A 17,216-nucleotide genomic window follows, 5' to 3' on the forward strand; every position below is an offset into this window, starting at 1 on the left:
AACAAATAAATATTTATTTTTCATTAACCTTGAATTCAAATTTAGCATTTCCTTCATTATGAATGCTACCAAATAGCATTCATCAGGACCAGTGATTTTTGTCACAAGCAGACTTAGATATTTTCTTATCACGTAACAGTGCAGATTATCTCAAAGTATCATTTTATACTAATCATTACTTTGACATTATGATAGCTATTAGATCTTGCAGTAAATCGTATCAGTATGCACTAATAATGCACACTATATTAAATCACAAACTTAAGCATTTTTGATAACTCATTATCATTCATTTTCACTTAATCCTATGTATTATATGGACTTAAAATATTATTTTAGCCTTCTTCACTAGTCTTCAAAAGAGATCTTTGGCACCAAAAAACAGTAAAGACCTATTAGGTTACATGGCTAACAATTACTGGATCATAAGGTATAGGCACCTTCAATTTTCACAGGTATCAAAAAATTACTGTAATAATTTATCTCCCAAAAGCATTGTATCAAGGTTCCCATTGCTGCACATGATCACTCACAATTGGTAATATCAGACATCAATTCTTGTCAGTTTGATGGGTGTAAAATCATATACTTTTCCTTAATTTACATTTCTAGAGTCAATAATAAGTTTGAGAAACTTCTTGTTTTCTTTTCAGATTACTTGAGATTCCTCTTCTGCAAAAAAGATGCCCAATCCTATCATTTGTTGCTTTACCTTTTTAAGTTCTTAATATATTCTGGATACTAATCCTTTACTGATTCTATGAGTTACAAATATCTTTTCTCAATTTGTGGTTTGTACTTCCACCTCATTTATTATGTCTTTTGTTTCACAGACGTTTTAATTTCACTATAGTTCAATTTATCTATCTTTTACTTTGTGGGTGGTGGGTTTTACATCTTCAGTAATTCGTTCAGACACTGAGGTCATAATTTTTCTTCTCCTCCTTTTTAAAATATAAATGTTTTGTTTGCCACATTTGGGAATTATTTGTTGAAGAATTTATTTGGTTGGGAAAAAGGAAGACTGCCTGTTACCTTATTTTAATCAACAAATTACCACAGTGCCATTTGATGAACAATACATCTTTTCCATGTAAGTGTAGTTTCATTACTGGATTCTCTATTCTATTCCAAACGTCTATTTCTGCACCAATACCACACTTTCTTAATGCTATAGTTTTAATAATTCATACTTGGTAGTACCACTTCCTACAACAGACCCTTCCCCAAATTTATTTTCTAAATTACCTTGGTAACTTTTTTTTCCTATAAGAATACTTTCATTTTTATAACAAATTATAGCATAAGCCAACTAAAACTATCAGAATATTGCCAAGAAGTTTAATTAAAGGCATACTAATTGGAATGACACTGAGGTAGTACATCTGTTTTCCAATAACCCTTTCTCCCAAGTAGCATATATAAATTTTTTAAACTTTATTGAAGTACATACAAGTTGTATGCCACAAAAAAATCACTAATCACCACTCCCCATCTTATACCTTATTTCCCGAAATATTTTAGTACTATCCTATTACTCTTTACCTAAGTAGACACCATTATAATTTTTAATTAAACAGTATCACCTAACTTACATTTACCCATATTATCTTTATTCATCATTACCTTTTGCTCTCCTTCCCATCTCTGGGTTCAATTTTCTTCTTTCTTGAAATACATTTTCCAAACTCTTTAAGTGAACATTCGTCCATTAGTGGCATAATGTTAGACTGTTTGAAATGTTTATTTCATTATCACTCTTGAATACCAATTTAGATGGATGTGGAATTCTAGGTTGCAAACAACCCACCACCACCCTCTGCCAGCACTTTCAAGATACTGTTTCATGGTGTTCTGGTGTGTATTGAAGCTGTCAATATAAACATACTCCTTTGTAGATCATCAATATTTTCTGTCTGGTTGCTCAAAAGACTTAAAAAAAAATTGTGCTCTGCACCATTACTACCAGGCATCTAGTTTTATTTATATATAATGGGGCTATTTTTTAAGCCAAAAGTTTCAAGTTATCTGTCTTTAAGTCAGGAAAATTCTCAACTATTATTTCTTTGCATATTGCCTCCTCCATTCTCCATTCTCTTCTTTATAATATTTTATGTGTGTTTGTGTTATATGTGAAGGTGTGTGGGGAGGGAGGGAAAACTTACTCTATCCTTTATATCTTTTAACTTCTCTCTCATTTTTCATTTCTTACTCTACTACCTTCTGGATAATGTTCTCAGATCTACCTTCTTTTCTTGCTCACTAACTCTCTTGAGTTATTATATTTAACCTGCTTATTAACTCTGAAAAAATTTTTTAATGCTATCAAAATTTAAAGGAGACAGGGATGTAAAGGACATGTGACAAGATCTCAGTCCCTGCTCCAGAAATAATAAATGAACACAAACCAGATGAACACTTCCAACTGAACATACAGGTCTTGGAGGGCTGGGTAGACAGGTGAGAGGGGCATTTATTTGGCCATCCATAAAGAAAATAAAACCTAAGGACAGTCTGTCTATCACCAAAAGTACCTACTGGGGGTTTTTATAAAGGGAACTTGGTCACTACTCCAGTCTCTACTCTCTCCACTAGCATCATAAAGTTAGGAAGGTAAAAAGAAGAAAAAGCTAGGTACTCATATTAAAGGCTTCAGTGGGGAAGGAATTCTCTTGCCATTTCTCTAGGTCCAATGCCTGGGGGAGGCATTGTAATTACCCCTCCCCACTCTGTGTTAACTCTGCACATGGGGTTTTGAATGAAACATAACTGGCAGCTCAATTTGCAATGATCCCCTTCAACCTCTACTCCATCCAAGCTTCATGAACAGGTTAAGTTTTCCTAGCATTCTCTTTGGAATTTCTTCCCTCTCAGGACCTGCTCCATCTCAAAATAACCACTGCAAGACTGTCCTCTCTCAAAGTTCCCAAAAAACCCCCTTTCACAGCCCTTTTATCACTTTCATTTCCACTTCCAACAGGTGGCTGCAACCAAAGTCACATGCCCCGTCCACTGAGACTCAGATCCCTGGCAGCAGAGCTCTATCATCTTGGGTTATCCTCCTAAAATAAAATGTTCCTTTCCCAGAGAACAGAAAGCCAAAGGACAAGTCAAAGTATCTGGAGCCAGACGACCAAGGTGATACTTGTCATCTAGTTTTAAACTGTAATGCATTTTCATTTCTTGGAGCTCTGTTTGGGTCTTTATCAAATCAGTTATTCACTACCCTCCTCCAACATCATCTTGGTGTTTTTGTTATTTTAGATTTTTAGTCCCTTAACTCTTTTAAAATAACTTATTTTGGAGGCTCAATTCATACCACTTTTACCTGAGTTACTGGGGATCTAATTTTGCCTATTGTTTAGGTGCTAGCATTCTTTCACTCATGGTGGCCTGTTTCTTCATGTGACTTACAATATTTGATAATATGGTTATCTTAAACTATGACTTGTCTGTTGGATTATCCTGTTATGGGTGTACCCCTGTAGACAGGCTCCGAATTTGTTTAGGCCTACTGCGCTAACGGGTATTACCAGGCTTGGCCATACATGGCTCCATGTAATTGATTCAAATTCGAATCTCACACACGTTTGAATACAAATCCTTAATTATGAATTCTCAGGTTAACATTTTTCAGCTGACCTAGAGAAGCCTGTCTTTTCCTCAGAAATGGAGTTCTCTAGTCTGTCTTTTCATTAAAGGTGTAGCTCTAGGAACAACTTTATTGTCTCTCAATTCCAATACCTGCTTGGGCTTGAGATTTCATTTATCCTCAGATAAATGGTAAAACCATGTGTTTTCACTAACAAGACTGGCAACTGTCCTACAAAAGCTGAAATGTCAATTCACTTTTCCCAGTCTGGTTTTTAATTTCTTCTTAGTTTTTAGACCTTGGAGATTATCCTTACATTCTTACCAGCTCAGACATTTAAAAGTATTTTAAATTAAAAGCATTTAAAAGTACAGACTTTTGTTCTCTAAATTTTCAAAATATTTGGTGTTTTACAGTGTGAAGAATTTTTAGCTTGTTTAGTTTTCCATTTATTGACCTTCAACAGCGTTTCTCAAAAGTGTTTTTTAAATATCTTGCTTACTATTCATTCTTAAATGTTACTCATTTAAGGAAAATTTATGTAGAAAAAAAGAACAAAAATCTAGATCACTTGTTAACTCCCTTATACGTTACTGAAACTTTACTATTGTATAGCTGAATTAAGAAAACATTATTTTGAAGAAACTGTGAAAAGGCTGATCACCTATGGAGCACACCTGCACTCCTTTTGAGTGAGTAATTTGCTTTTTAAACTACTCTGCTTGTACCTCCCTGCATGACCTCCTTGCGAATTCTTCCTCAGTCAGAATCAAGAACCCTCCTGTGGGTTGAGGTCTCACCTAGCACGCAGGGAGATCTCCCCAGATTGGATTGCCCAACAATATTTTGGCAACCATGAAGGGACATTTAACATAGTACTAACTAACAGTCTGGGTTTAACTTTCTTATTCAGCAAAAATGTGGATTCAGAAAAGTATCCAAGAACAAACAGTGAAGTAGATAAAAGGCAGCTTTGATTCCTCCTGTAGAAGAAACAGTCTTCTATCCTTCTCCCTATCCCTTAAAGACTCTTGTAAAGCCTTTTTTTTTTACTGTTGGGTTTATAGGTTGTGCATTTGGGTCAGTTGCTATCTGGCAAAGCAAATCACTGAAACCTAGGGTCCAGAGTTATTCTGATGGTATAAAAGCTGACTGGTTGGACAGCAATAAGACCACAAAAGGAAGGAGACTTCAGCAATGACATTAACAAATGGTGGAATAACCTCAGTGATGGCCAGGGGACTTGGACAGGTATCATAGCTGCAAATGTTTTTCTATTCTGTTTCTGGAGATTACCATCTCTATAGCAGATAATGATCAGACATTTCACATCCAACCCAGCCTCAAAGGTCCTCTGTTCTCTGAAGTTGCTGTCAACATTCCATCATTTCTCCTTGTTTCACATGGCCACAAATATGAACGTTTTGTGGAGCTTCTCCTCCAGCATAGTGAACATTCCAGGTCAAGTGCAGTTCACAGCAATGTACTTATCTGCAGGCTTTAATTTCAACTGTGTCAGTTATATGTGTAAAGTTGACACAGGAAGATATGGACCATCACTTGGTACATTAGGCGCAATCATGACTGTCTTTGCTGCCATCTGCACTAAGATCCCAGAAGGGAGGATCACTATAACTTTCCTTCCAATGTTCACGTTCACAGCAGGGAATGTCCTAAAAGCTAATATTGCCATGGATACAATAGGAATGATCCTGGGATGGAAATGTTTTGATCATGCAGCACATCTTAAGGAAGCTTTCTTTGAAAAACGGTATATTACTTATGGTCATGAACTTATTTGGAAGAACAGGGAATCTCTTGTGAAAATTTGGCATGAAATGAGGACTAATGGCCCCTAAAAGAGGAGGTGGCTCTAAGTAAAATTGTGTTTGTCTAATACTGGTGTGTCTGGTTCATGCTGCATGAAAACCCCAGGAACACACTGGCCATGGAGGAACATCTTTGCTCCTGCCTAGAAAAACACCTGGCATCTAGCTTTCCCAGTATTTTGAACTATGTCCCCAGTACATGTCTTACTAGAAAGTGAATACAACAAAGTTGTACAATAAAGGTTTATATATCTCTAATTTGTTGACAGAAACTTCAAAAAGTTAATCCACGGTGGGGCGGAAGATGGCGGCGTGAGTAGAGCAGTGGAAATCTCCTCCCAAAACAACATATATCTATGAAAATATAACAAAGACAACCCTTCCTAGAATAAAGACCAGAGGACACAGGACAACATCCAGACCACATCCGCACCTGAGAGAACCCAGCGCCTCGTGAAGGGGGTAAGATACAAGCCCCGGCCCCGCGGGAGCCGAGCGCCCCTCCCCCCAGCTCCCGGCGGGAGAAGAGCAGGCAGAGCGGGAGGGAGACGGAGCCCAGGGCTGCCGAACACCCAGCCCCAGCCATCCGGGCCAGAGTGTAGGGCCCTCGATACTGGGAAAACAGGGCAGCAAGAACAGTGAGCAGGCACTGGAGGCTGGGCGACAGAGGACATAAGAAAAGCGCGCGACCATTTTTTTTTTTTTTGCCTTTTTGCTGCATTGTTTTGGCGAGCGCTGTTTGGAAGTCTTAAAGGGACAGGGACCCCAATATTAGGGAAACAGGGCAGAAAGACCGGTGAGCAGAGGCCTGAGGCTGGCACCGGAGAATAAAGAAAAACGAACGACCACCTTTTTTTTTTTAAATAAAAAAATTTTTTTTTTTTTAATTAAAAAAAATTTTTTTCTTGTTTTTTTTGTGGTCGTTGTTTTGTTTTGGCGGGTGCTTTTTGGAAGTCTTAAAGGGGCAGGGCGGGCCACTTAATCCAGAGGTAGGGAATCCGGGACCTCTGGGCACCCTAACCCCTGGGCTGCAGGGAGCAGGGAGGCCCCTTACGGAGATAAATAGCCTCCCAGCAGCTCCTGCTCCAACGCGACTCCACCATTTTGGAGCAGCTGCCCGAGCCAGGCCACGCCCACAGCAACAGCGGAGATTAACTCCATAGCAGCCGGGCAGGAAGCAGAAACCCTGTCTGCGCGCAGCTGCGCAGCACAAGCCACTAGAGGCCGCTGTTCTCCCAGGAGAGGACGGCCACAAACCAACAAGAAGGGAAGTCCTTCCAGCCGTCACTCGTCCCAGTTCTGCAGACTATTCCTATCACCATGAAAAGGCAAAGCTACAGGCAGACAAAGATCACAGAGACAACACCAGAGAAGGAGACAGACCTAACCAGTCTTCCTGACAAAGAATTCAAAATAAGAATCATAAACATGCTGACAGAGATGCAGAGAAATACGCAAGAAAAATGGGATGAAGTCCGGAAAGAGATCACAGATGCCAGAAAGGAGATCGCAGAAATGAAACAAACTCTGGAAGGGTTTATAAGCAGAATGGATAGAATGCAAGAGGCCATTGATGGAATTGAAATCAGAGAACAGGAACGCATGGAAGCTGACATAGAGAGAGACAAAAGGATCTCCAGGAATGAAACAATATTAAGAGAACTGTGTGACCAATCTAAAAGGAGCAATATCCGTATTATAGGGGTCCCAGAAGAAGAAGAGAGAGGCAAAGAGATGGAAAGTATCTTAGAAGAAATAATTGCTGAAAACTTCCCCACACTGGGGGAGGAAGTAATCAAACAGACCACGGAAATACACAGAACCCCCAACAGAAAGGATCCAAGAAGGGCAACACCAAGACACATAATAATTAAAATGGCAAAGATCAAGGACAAGGAAAGAGTGTTAAAGGCAGCTAGAGAGAAAAAGGTCACCTATAAAGGGAAACCCATCAGGCTAACGTCAGATTTCTCAACAGAAACCCTACAGGCCAGAAGAGAATGGCATGATATATTTAATACAATGAAACAGAAGGGCCTTGAACCAAGGATACTGTATCCAGCACGACTATCATTCAAATATGACGGTGGGATTAAACAATTCCCAGACAAACAAAAGCTGAGGGAATTTGCTTTCCACAAACCACCTCTACAGAACATCTTACAGGGACTGCTCTAGATGGGAGCACTCCTAGAAAGAGCACAGCACAAAACACCCAACATATGAAGAATCGAGGAGGAGGAACAAGAAGGGAGAGAAGAAAAGAATCTCCAGACAGTGTATATAACAGCTCAATAAGCGAGCTAAGTTAGGCAGTAAGATACTAAAGAGGCTAACCTTGAACCTTTGGTAACCACGAATTTAAAGCCTGCAATGGCAATAAGTACATATCTTTCAATAGTCACCCTAAATGTTAATGGGTTGAATGCACCAATCAAAAGACACAGAGTAACAGAATGGATAAAAAAGCAAGACCCATCTATATGCTGCTTACAAGAAACTCACCTCAAACCCAAAGACATGTACAGACTAAAAGTCAAGGGATGGAAAAACATATTTCAAGCAAACAACAGTGAGAAGAAAGCAGGGGTTGCAGTACTAATATCAGACAAAATAGACTTCAAAACAAAGAAAGTAACAAGAGATAAAGAAGGACACTACATAATGATAAAGGGCTCAGTCAAACAAGAGGATATAACCATTCTAAATATATATGCACCCAACACAGGAGCACCAGCATATGTGAAACAAATACTAACAGAACTAAAGGGGGATATAGACTGCAATGCATTCATTCTAGGAGACTTCAACACACCACTCACCCCAAAGGATAGATCCACTGGGCAGAAAATAAGTAAGGACACGGAAGCACTGAACAACACAGTAGAGCAGATGGACCTAATAGACATCTATAAAACTCTACATCCAAAAGCAGCGGGATATACATTCTTCTCAAGTGCAGATGGAACATTCTCCAGAATAGACCACATACTAGGCCACAAAAAGAGCCTCAGAAAATTCCAAAAGATTGAAATCCTACCAACCAACTTTTCAGACCACAAAGGCATAAAACTAGAAACAAACTGTACAAAGAAAGCAAAGAGGCTCACGAACACATGGAGGCTTAACAACACGCTCCTAAATAATCAATGGATCAATGACCAAATCAAAATGGAGATCCAGCAATATATGGAAACAAATGACAACAACAACACTAAGCCCCAACTTCTGTGGGACACAGCAAAAGCAGTCTTAAGAGGAAAGTATATAGCAATCCAAGCATATTTAAAAAAGGAAGAGCAATCCCAAATGAATGGTCTAATGTCACAATTATCGAAATTGGAAAAAGAAGAACAGATGAGGCCTAAGGTCAGCAGAAGGAGGGACATAATAAAGATCAGAGAAGAAATAAATAAAATTGAGAAGAATAAAACAATTGCAAAAATCAATGAAACCAAGAGCTGGTTCTTCGAGAAAATAAACAAAATAGATAAGCCTCTAGCCAGACTTATTAAGAAGAAAAGAGAGTCAACACAAATCAACAGTATCAGAAACGAGAAAGGAAAAATCACGACGGACCCCACGGAAATGCAAAGAATTATTGGAGAATACTATGAAAACCTATATGCTAACAAGCTGGGAAACCTAGGAGAAATGGACAACTTCCTAGAAAAATATAACCTTCCAAGATTGACCCAGGAAGAAACAGAAAATCTAAACAGACCAATTACCAGCAATGAAATTGAAGAGGTAATCAAAAAACTACCAAAGAACAAAACCCCCGGGCCAGATGGATTTACCTCGGAATTTTATCAGACATACAGGGAAGACATAATACCCATTCTCCTTAAAGTCTTCCAAAAAATAGAGGAGGAGGGGATACTCCCAAACTCATTCTATGAAGCTAACATCACCCTAATACCAAAACCAGGCAAAGACCCCACCAAAAAAGAAAACTACAGACCAATATCCCTGATGAACGTAGATGCAAAAATACTCAACAAAATATTAGCAAACCGAATTCAAAAATACATCAAAAGGATCATACACCATGACCAAGTGGGATTCATTCCAGGGATGCAAGGATGGTACAACATTCGAAAGTCCATCAACATCATCCACCACATCAACAAAAAGAAAGACAAAAACCACATGATCATCTCAATAGATGCTGAAAAAGCATTTGACAAAGTTCAACATCCATTCATGTTAAAAACTCTCAGCAAAATGGGAATAGAGGGCAAGTACCTCAACATAATAAAGGCCATCTATGATAAACCCACAGCCAACATTATATTGAACAGCGAGAAGCTGAAAGCATTTCCTCTGAGATCGGGAACTAGACAGGGATGCCCACTCTCTCCACTGTTATTTAACATAGTACTGGAGGTCCTAGCCACGGCAATCAGACAAAATAAAGAAATACAAGGAATCCAGATTGGTAAAGAAGAAGTTAAACTGTCACTATTTGCAGATGACATGATACTGTACATAAAAAACCCTAAAGACTCCACCCCAAAACTACTAGAACTGATATCGGAATACAGCAAAGTTGCAGGATACAAAATCAACACACAGAAATCTGTGGCTTTCCTATATACTAACAATGAACCAACAGAGAGAGAAATCAGGAAAACAACTCCATTCACAATTGCATCAAAAAAAATAAAATACCTAGGAATAAACCTAACCAAAGAAGTGAAAGACTTATACTCTGAAAACTACAAGTCACTCTTAAGAGAAATTAAAGGGGACACTAACAGATGGAAACTCATCCCATGCTCGTGGCTAGGAAGAATTAATATCGTCAAAATGGCCATCCTGCCCAAAGCAATATACAGATTTGATGCAATCCCTATGAAACTACCAGCAACATTCTTCAATGAACTGGAACAAATAATTCAAAAATTCATATGGAAACACCAAAGACCCCGAATAGCCAAAGCAATCCTGAGAAAGAAGAATAAAGTAGGGGGGATCTCACTCCCCAACTTCAAGCTCTACTATAAAGCCATAGTAATCAAGACAATTTGGTACTGGCACAAGAGCAGAGCCACAGACCAATGGAACAGACTAGAGAATCCAGACATTAACCCAGACATATATGGTCAATTAATATTTGATAAAGGAGCCATGGACATACAATGGCGAAATGACAGTCTCTTCAACAGGTGGTGCTGGCAAAACTGGACAGCTACATGTAGGAGAATGAAACTGGACCATTGTCTAACCCCATATACAAAAGTAAACTCAAAATGGATCAAAGACCTGAATGTAAGCCATGAAACCATTAAACTCCTTGAAGAAAACATAGGCGAAAACCTCTTAGACATAAACATGAGTGACCTCTTCTTGAACATATCTCCCCGGGCAAGGAAAACAACAGCAAAAATGAGTAAGTGGGACTATATTAAGCTGAAAAGCTTCTGTACAGCAAAAGACACCATCAATAGAACAAGAAGGATCCCTACAGTATGGGAGAATATATTTGAAAATGACACATCCGATAAAGGCTTGACGTCCAGAATATATAAGGAGCTCTCACGCCTCAACAAACAAAAAACAAATAACCCAATTAAAAAATGGGCAGAGGAACTGAACAGTTCTCCAAAAAAGAAATACAGATGGCCAACAGACACATGAAAAGATGCTCCACATCGCTAATTATCAGAGAAATGCAAATTAAAACTACAATGAGGTATCACCTCACACCAGTAAGGATGGCTGCCATCCAAAAGACAAACAACAACAAATGTTGGCGAGGCTGTGGAGAAAGGGGAACCCTCCTACACTGCTGGTGGGAATGTAAGTTAGTTCAACCATTGTGGAAAGCAGTATGGAGGTACATCAAAATGCTCAAAACAGACTTACCATTTGACCCAGGAATTGCACTCCTAGGAATTTACCCTAAGAATGCAGCAATCAAGTTTGAGAAAGACAGATGCACCCCTATGTTTATTGCAGCACTATTTACAATAGCCAAGAATTGGAAGCAACCTAAATGTCCATCAATAGATGAATGGATAAAGAAGATGTGGTACATATACACAATGGAATACTACTCAGCTATAAGAAAAGGGCAAATCCAATCATTTGCAGCAACATGGATGGAGCTGGAGGGTATTATGCTCAGTGAAACAAGCCAAGCGGAGAAAGAGAAATACCAAATGATTTCACTTATCTGTGGAATATAAGAACAAAGGAAAAACTGAAGGAACAAAACAGCAGCAGAATCACAGAACTCAAGAATGGACTAACAGGTACCAAAGGGAAAGGGACTGGGGAGGATGGGTGGGTAGGGAGGGATAAGGGGGGGAGAAGTAGGGGGGTATTAAGATTAACATGCATGGGGGGGTAGGAGAAAAGGGAGGGCTGTACAACACAGAGAAGGCAAGTAGTGATTCTACAACATTTTGCTATGCTGATGGACAGTGACTGTAAAGGGGTTTATAGGGGAGACCTGGTATAGGGGAGAGCCTAGTAAACATAATATTCGTCATGTAAGTGTAGATTAGTGATAGCAAAAAAAAAAAAAAAAAAAAAAAAAAAAGGGCAGTTCCTGTGTGGTAACCTCCAACGAGTTCTACACAAGGGTATAAAGGGCATATAAAAGTGTAGGCAAAGGGTCTGTTTGTGTTTATACAGAGGATCAAAGCCTAATTGGGCTACCCCGAAAATGAACTAAGATACGATATGAAAAAGAACTTCCAACATCTGCACCCTCTGGAAGACTCATGCCAGAAGATGATCATCAAAAAACCCCAACAAAGATCCACGCACTGCTACAGCTGTAGATGCACTCATCCCACCAGTTCCTGGACCTGCCATGGGAATGAGGAAGGAGATATCTAAGCTGGCCTGTGCATACAGTAAAACAACAAAATTGGACTGGATCTATACTGTTGGAACTCAACCAAGAATTTGGAGAAGTGCAAATTGTAGCGCTCCAAAGTCTTACAACTACAAACTATTTATTGTTAAAAGAACATATGGCATGTGAACAGTCCCCAGGAATGGGTTGTTTTAATTTGTCTGATTTCTCTCAGACTGTTCAAGTTCATTTGGACAATATCCACCATATCATAGATAAGTTTTCACAAATGCCTAAGGTGCCTAACTGGTTTTCTTGGTTTCACTGCAGATGGCTGGTAATTACAGATATGCTTTGGTTATGTAACTATACTCCTATTATGTTAATGTGTGTGTGCAATTTAAGTAGTAGCTTAAAACCTATACATGCTGAAGTTACTCTACAAGAAGATATATCAAAGAAATAATCAATCTTCCCATGTTTTCTTCCGCCTGCTACTTCTATAGCTTTTCTTCTTCCTTCCTAATTACAACCCTTAAATAGAATTCGTGCCTCATATCAAATTTACCGAGTATCATAATTCTTCCAAGTGGTAAAGATACCTCAAGACAAATGCTGGGCATAGAAGCCACAGGGCATAAATATGCAAAGAAGTAAAAAGCTAACTTTTTCAAACAATAAGGCTTCTCTCTCACTTACCAACTTCACATTTCCCTGTATGGCCCCGGAAGATGACTGGTTAGCCAGAGACAGGTAAGATTCCTCAAGGGAGGAACAACCTAAGACAGGCACAGTCGCAGGGGGGCCATCAGGTGAGAAATTGGGGATCAACAGAGGTGAGGCTTAGAACCTCACCCCCCCGTTCTGAGAGAAATCTTCTGCATACGTGGATGTTTTATTGCCCTGGTCTAGCTTGGATTAACACATAGTCTACAGGCACACACCTGATCATCTACATGTGCTCTCTTACAACACTAAACTATGTTTTCTACCTTTATCTTGTATCTACCTACCACTTCAGCATTTTATTAAAAATAATAAGCTTCCGTTCCCTCCCACTCCCGGCTTCAGGGACTGCAGAACATTCATCAAGGATTTTGTATCCAAGGCCCAAAAGTTTCTTACCTAAGATGATGAATGCTGACATGGATGATCTCTCTGCAAGAGTAGATGCAGTTAAGGAAGAAAATCTGAAGCTAAAATCAGAAAACCAAGTTCTTGGACAGTATATAGAAAACCTCATGTCAGCTTCTAGTGTTTTTCAAACAACTGACACAAAAAGCAAAAGAAAGTAAGGGATTGATAACCCTTGTTTAATGGAATTACTGCTGCTTTTTTCTTTAAAATTTGGATAGGTTCCAAAAGTTAGAGTACTTTTGTTTGTTGCTTCATTGAGTATTTATGAAGATTATGTCAGATTAGGCAAAATTAGAGCATAACAGAAAACTTCATGAATTTGTGTATTATGTTAGTCCATGAAAATGTGCAAATGTAGAGTCTTTATAATTAGAAATGCATATATTTATGAAACTTGAAAATGAATGTTTTACTGAATTTCCTTTGAATTAAAAGTTTAACACTGTCATTTATAGGCATAGTAAGAGATACAAGAAAATAATCACCATGTTGTGAAAAAGTGACCAAAATCATGTACTGAATGCACAGCTTTATGTACCCTGTCCACCATCTTGTGCCTCTTCTCCGTTTGTTTCTTCCTTCCCATTTCCCTTCTCCTAAGGAAAATAATTATTTCACATTGTAAAAGTAATTTCAGTAGTTAATCATCTATGAGAGTCAACTGAACCGTAATTGTTGAAACTTAACTGAAATACTTTCTCAGTTAGGGCTTATTTGTATTTAGTTGTAAGATAGGATTGTTAGTTTCTCTTCAATCAACTGAAAACAGAGGCTATAAAAATTTTTTCTTTGAAACTGAATTGTGAAATTGAGAAGATTTGTTAAAAACCTTTTTGCACAAAATAAGCCATTTGGTATCTGAAAAGCTCTGGTTGTGTGTGTGTTTGAAATAGAAAATTTTAAGAAAAAATAGAAATAGGATGGAAAAAGTACTTCATATACAGCAATGACCAATTCCAAATGTTTTTACTCCAGATCCGTGTTATCTTTAGCACAAATTAGATCTTTTGAAGAATATGTGTGAAAGTGGGTGAAGTTTGATTAACTTTATATAAACCATATCTAGATTACAAAGAGTTCGGTCTCAAGGCTTATTTGTAATACCCAGCAGATCAACTTTTGCAAAATCCCTTGAGTGTATTAGTATTGAATACTGAATAAAATAGGAGAGTTTTACATGTAGTCTAACTGATACTTCCTCAGTATTTTATCTTGCTACTTCTTCCAGAATTTTCTGTAAATCCAACTACTTTGCAGAGTTTTAATCATTCTTTAACAATTTAAAAAATTTTAGTTTGTAGGTTCCATTTGGTAAGAAACTTAATATCAGAAGTAATGCTAAAAAGATCCACTAATGTAGATTTGGGCTACTTTTAATCATGGAATAATCATGTTTGTATTGGTGTAAGATTCAATGAATGACTTTAGCTGTATGAATATATAATAATAATACTGCAAACATTTTGTGTCCCTTTTGTGACCTAATTCACAAACATTTAAGATTGTATTGCAATTTTGCTTTGCTGTTTAATAAAATACTGTTTCAGAAAAAAAAAAAATAATAATAATAATAATAATAATAATAATAAAGAGAGAAATGTGGTATCCACATATAAATCAAGTATAAAAACCAAATGAGTATTCATATTTGAACTGACTGTTTATAGTTCATAATGCATGAGCAAAACCGAAAGTTTCTGTGATGACTGCCCTTGTACTGTTCACTATGTAACTTATTCATTATGTAAGAATTTGTTCTACATGTAAAAACTTGTTTGTTATGCCTCAGAAGATTGGAGACTGACAAAAATTAGGCTTGGGGTGGAATAATGATTGTGCATTGAGCATTGACTCCCCTATACAGAATTTTATTGTCGTTAACAACCATTTGATCAATAAATATGAGAGATGCCCTCACAAAAAAAAAAAAAAAAAAAAAAGGACAGACTTCCAATGGTAAAATAAATTAGTAACCGGGATGTAATGTATAGCATAAGGAATATAGTCAAGATATTGTAACAGCCTGGTAGGGTGATAGCTGGAACCTAGAATTATGTATATAAATGTTCTACCACTGTGTTGTACACTTGAAACTCATGTAATGTAATACTGTGTGTCAACTACCCTTCAATAAAAAATAATTATTATAAAAAAAAAAAAAAAAAAAAAAAAGTTAATCCAGCCTCAAAACTAGAAAACAATAATCACATGAGCTACATGAATTACGATATTCTACCTATCATTAAGTGACATTCAATTTTATTTCAATATACTGTTTGATATGTAGTTTAATATACAGTCTACCTACTTGATTATCTTGATGAAGTACTCATCTGTAGCAGGCAAAATTCATTTTAGTTTTAGTAATTATTGTACATCTTCATAAATGTTTGCTTAAATTTTAATATTTGGGTACCCTGTCTCAGACAATTGGATACAATGAACATCAGGGACAAGGTTCCTGCTATCCTAAACCTTACAACGTTAAGAGGCAGAAGCCTTAATCTTATTAAGTTGATAAAAAGAAAAATTGGGTACTTTGAGAACTATCACAGAAGACCCAACTCTATGTGCATAAGGTAGTGTTAGCCACGTGGGAAGAGAAGCCTTGTCAGCAAGTTACTCTAAGCATTAAAGTGAGATCATGGGCATGTAAGTACTCACAGTTCTAGTCACATAATTCTTAAAATGCTAAAGGCCAGGGCTAGGGTTAGGGTAAGGTTTTTGGCAAGGTGTAGGGGCAGGATAGGGTTACAGTTGGGAGTTAGGGTCCGGGTTTAATGTTAGGGCGAGTGTGAGATTGAGGTTTAGGGTTATGGTGAGGTGTGGGTGAGCGATAAAATTTTAATCTATTTCAATTTGTTTATTCACCTATTGTTTGAACTGTTGGAAAATATATCACAGTAGATCACTGAAGCTGAAACTTGGTATATTATAAAAGATAAGGAAGTATAGTGCTTAATAATAATAGCTTAAATATAAATTATATAATATAATCTCTTTTGTACAAATGGGAAGTTAACTCTAAGTCCAAATAATTTTTCTCTGTAAGGCTTTCACAAAATTCTTATACAGTTTAAAAAGACTATGATCAATCAATTGTGAAAGGTTTTCTCTCAATGGGTGTATAATTTTAGCCAGAAATTGTCACTAGATGTAAACTAAGCCTGTAGCACAACATTCTACATTGTTACTTAAATTTTAATCATAATTTAAAATTTACATTGATTGTTTCTATTGTGTCTACAGTTCCAAGTTTTCAACAATGTTTTAAAGTACACAAGGCTTGTAAATTCTTTCTGCTGAAAACTTAAAGTAATTTACTTTGAGTAGTCTTTCTCTACTACCACGATCTTATTTCAAGCCATCAGTCTCTTCTGGAGTCCTACCATAACCTACTGAAAGTCGTTTCTACACATCTCATCTTAACCCCATACAATCTGTTTGTAGATTTGTCCAGATAAAGCCAGTGTATTTTTTTCTTCTTGACGTATTGTTGATATACTATCTTATGTTGGTTTCAAATAAGTGGTTTAACAGTTACCCACATTAAGTCCTCACCTCCACTCGTGCAGTTACTATCCATCAACATAGGAAGATGTTACAGAATCACTGAGCCAGTGTATTTTTATGCCAACTGGCTCAATTTAATAATTTCTATGCCTACTTAACTATTTCTTAGAAATGCCATTTTTCACATTTTTAGTATCTCTGAAATTATGTCATACAACTGAAGTTTTAGATTCAATTATGTATTATATGCCATAACACTGTTTAAAATTCTTTAATAACTTTCCACAGCCTTTAGGATAAAAGTGAGAATTGCTGTGACCTATGAGGCCTCACA

The 17,216-nt window shown here is 37.4% G+C and overlaps 3 protein-coding genes across 6 annotated transcripts in view; 2 read left to right on the forward strand and 1 right to left on the reverse strand.

Annotated features, from left to right (window-relative positions):
- The window catches only part of WNK1 (WNK lysine deficient protein kinase 1), a 176,084-nt gene that overhangs the window by 93,801 nt on the left and 65,067 nt on the right, over positions 1-17,216 (reverse strand). The gene's annotated exons all lie outside the window — the stretch shown is intronic.
- Positions 3,957-5,697, forward strand: LOC118923316 (presenilins-associated rhomboid-like protein, mitochondrial). The gene has a single exon (XM_057491356.1). The coding sequence runs from the start codon at positions 4,906-4,908 to the stop codon at positions 5,449-5,451; it is 546 nt and encodes a 181-aa protein (XP_057347339.1). The 5' UTR covers positions 3,957-4,905; the 3' UTR covers positions 5,452-5,697.
- Positions 5,803-14,922, forward strand: LOC130680578 (short coiled-coil protein B-like). The gene is made up of 2 exons (XM_057491357.1): positions 5,803-5,883; positions 13,313-14,922. The coding sequence occupies exon 2, from the start codon at positions 13,363-13,365 to the stop codon at positions 13,525-13,527; it is 165 nt and encodes a 54-aa protein (XP_057347340.1). The 5' UTR covers positions 5,803-5,883; positions 13,313-13,362; the 3' UTR covers positions 13,528-14,922.

Source organism: Manis pentadactyla, chromosome 14 (assembly GCF_030020395.1).
Source record: "Manis pentadactyla isolate mManPen7 chromosome 14, mManPen7.hap1, whole genome shotgun sequence".
Taxonomy (NCBI): Eukaryota; Metazoa; Chordata; class Mammalia; order Pholidota; family Manidae; genus Manis; species Manis pentadactyla.

Coding starts and splice junctions, on each gene's coding strand:
- LOC118923316 (XM_057491356.1), top strand. CDS start 4,906: ATGATCAGACATTTCACATCCAACCCAGCCTCAAAGGTCCTCTGTTCT.
- LOC130680578 (XM_057491357.1), top strand. CDS start 13,363: ATGATGAATGCTGACATGGATGATCTCTCTGCAAGAGTAGATGCAGTT.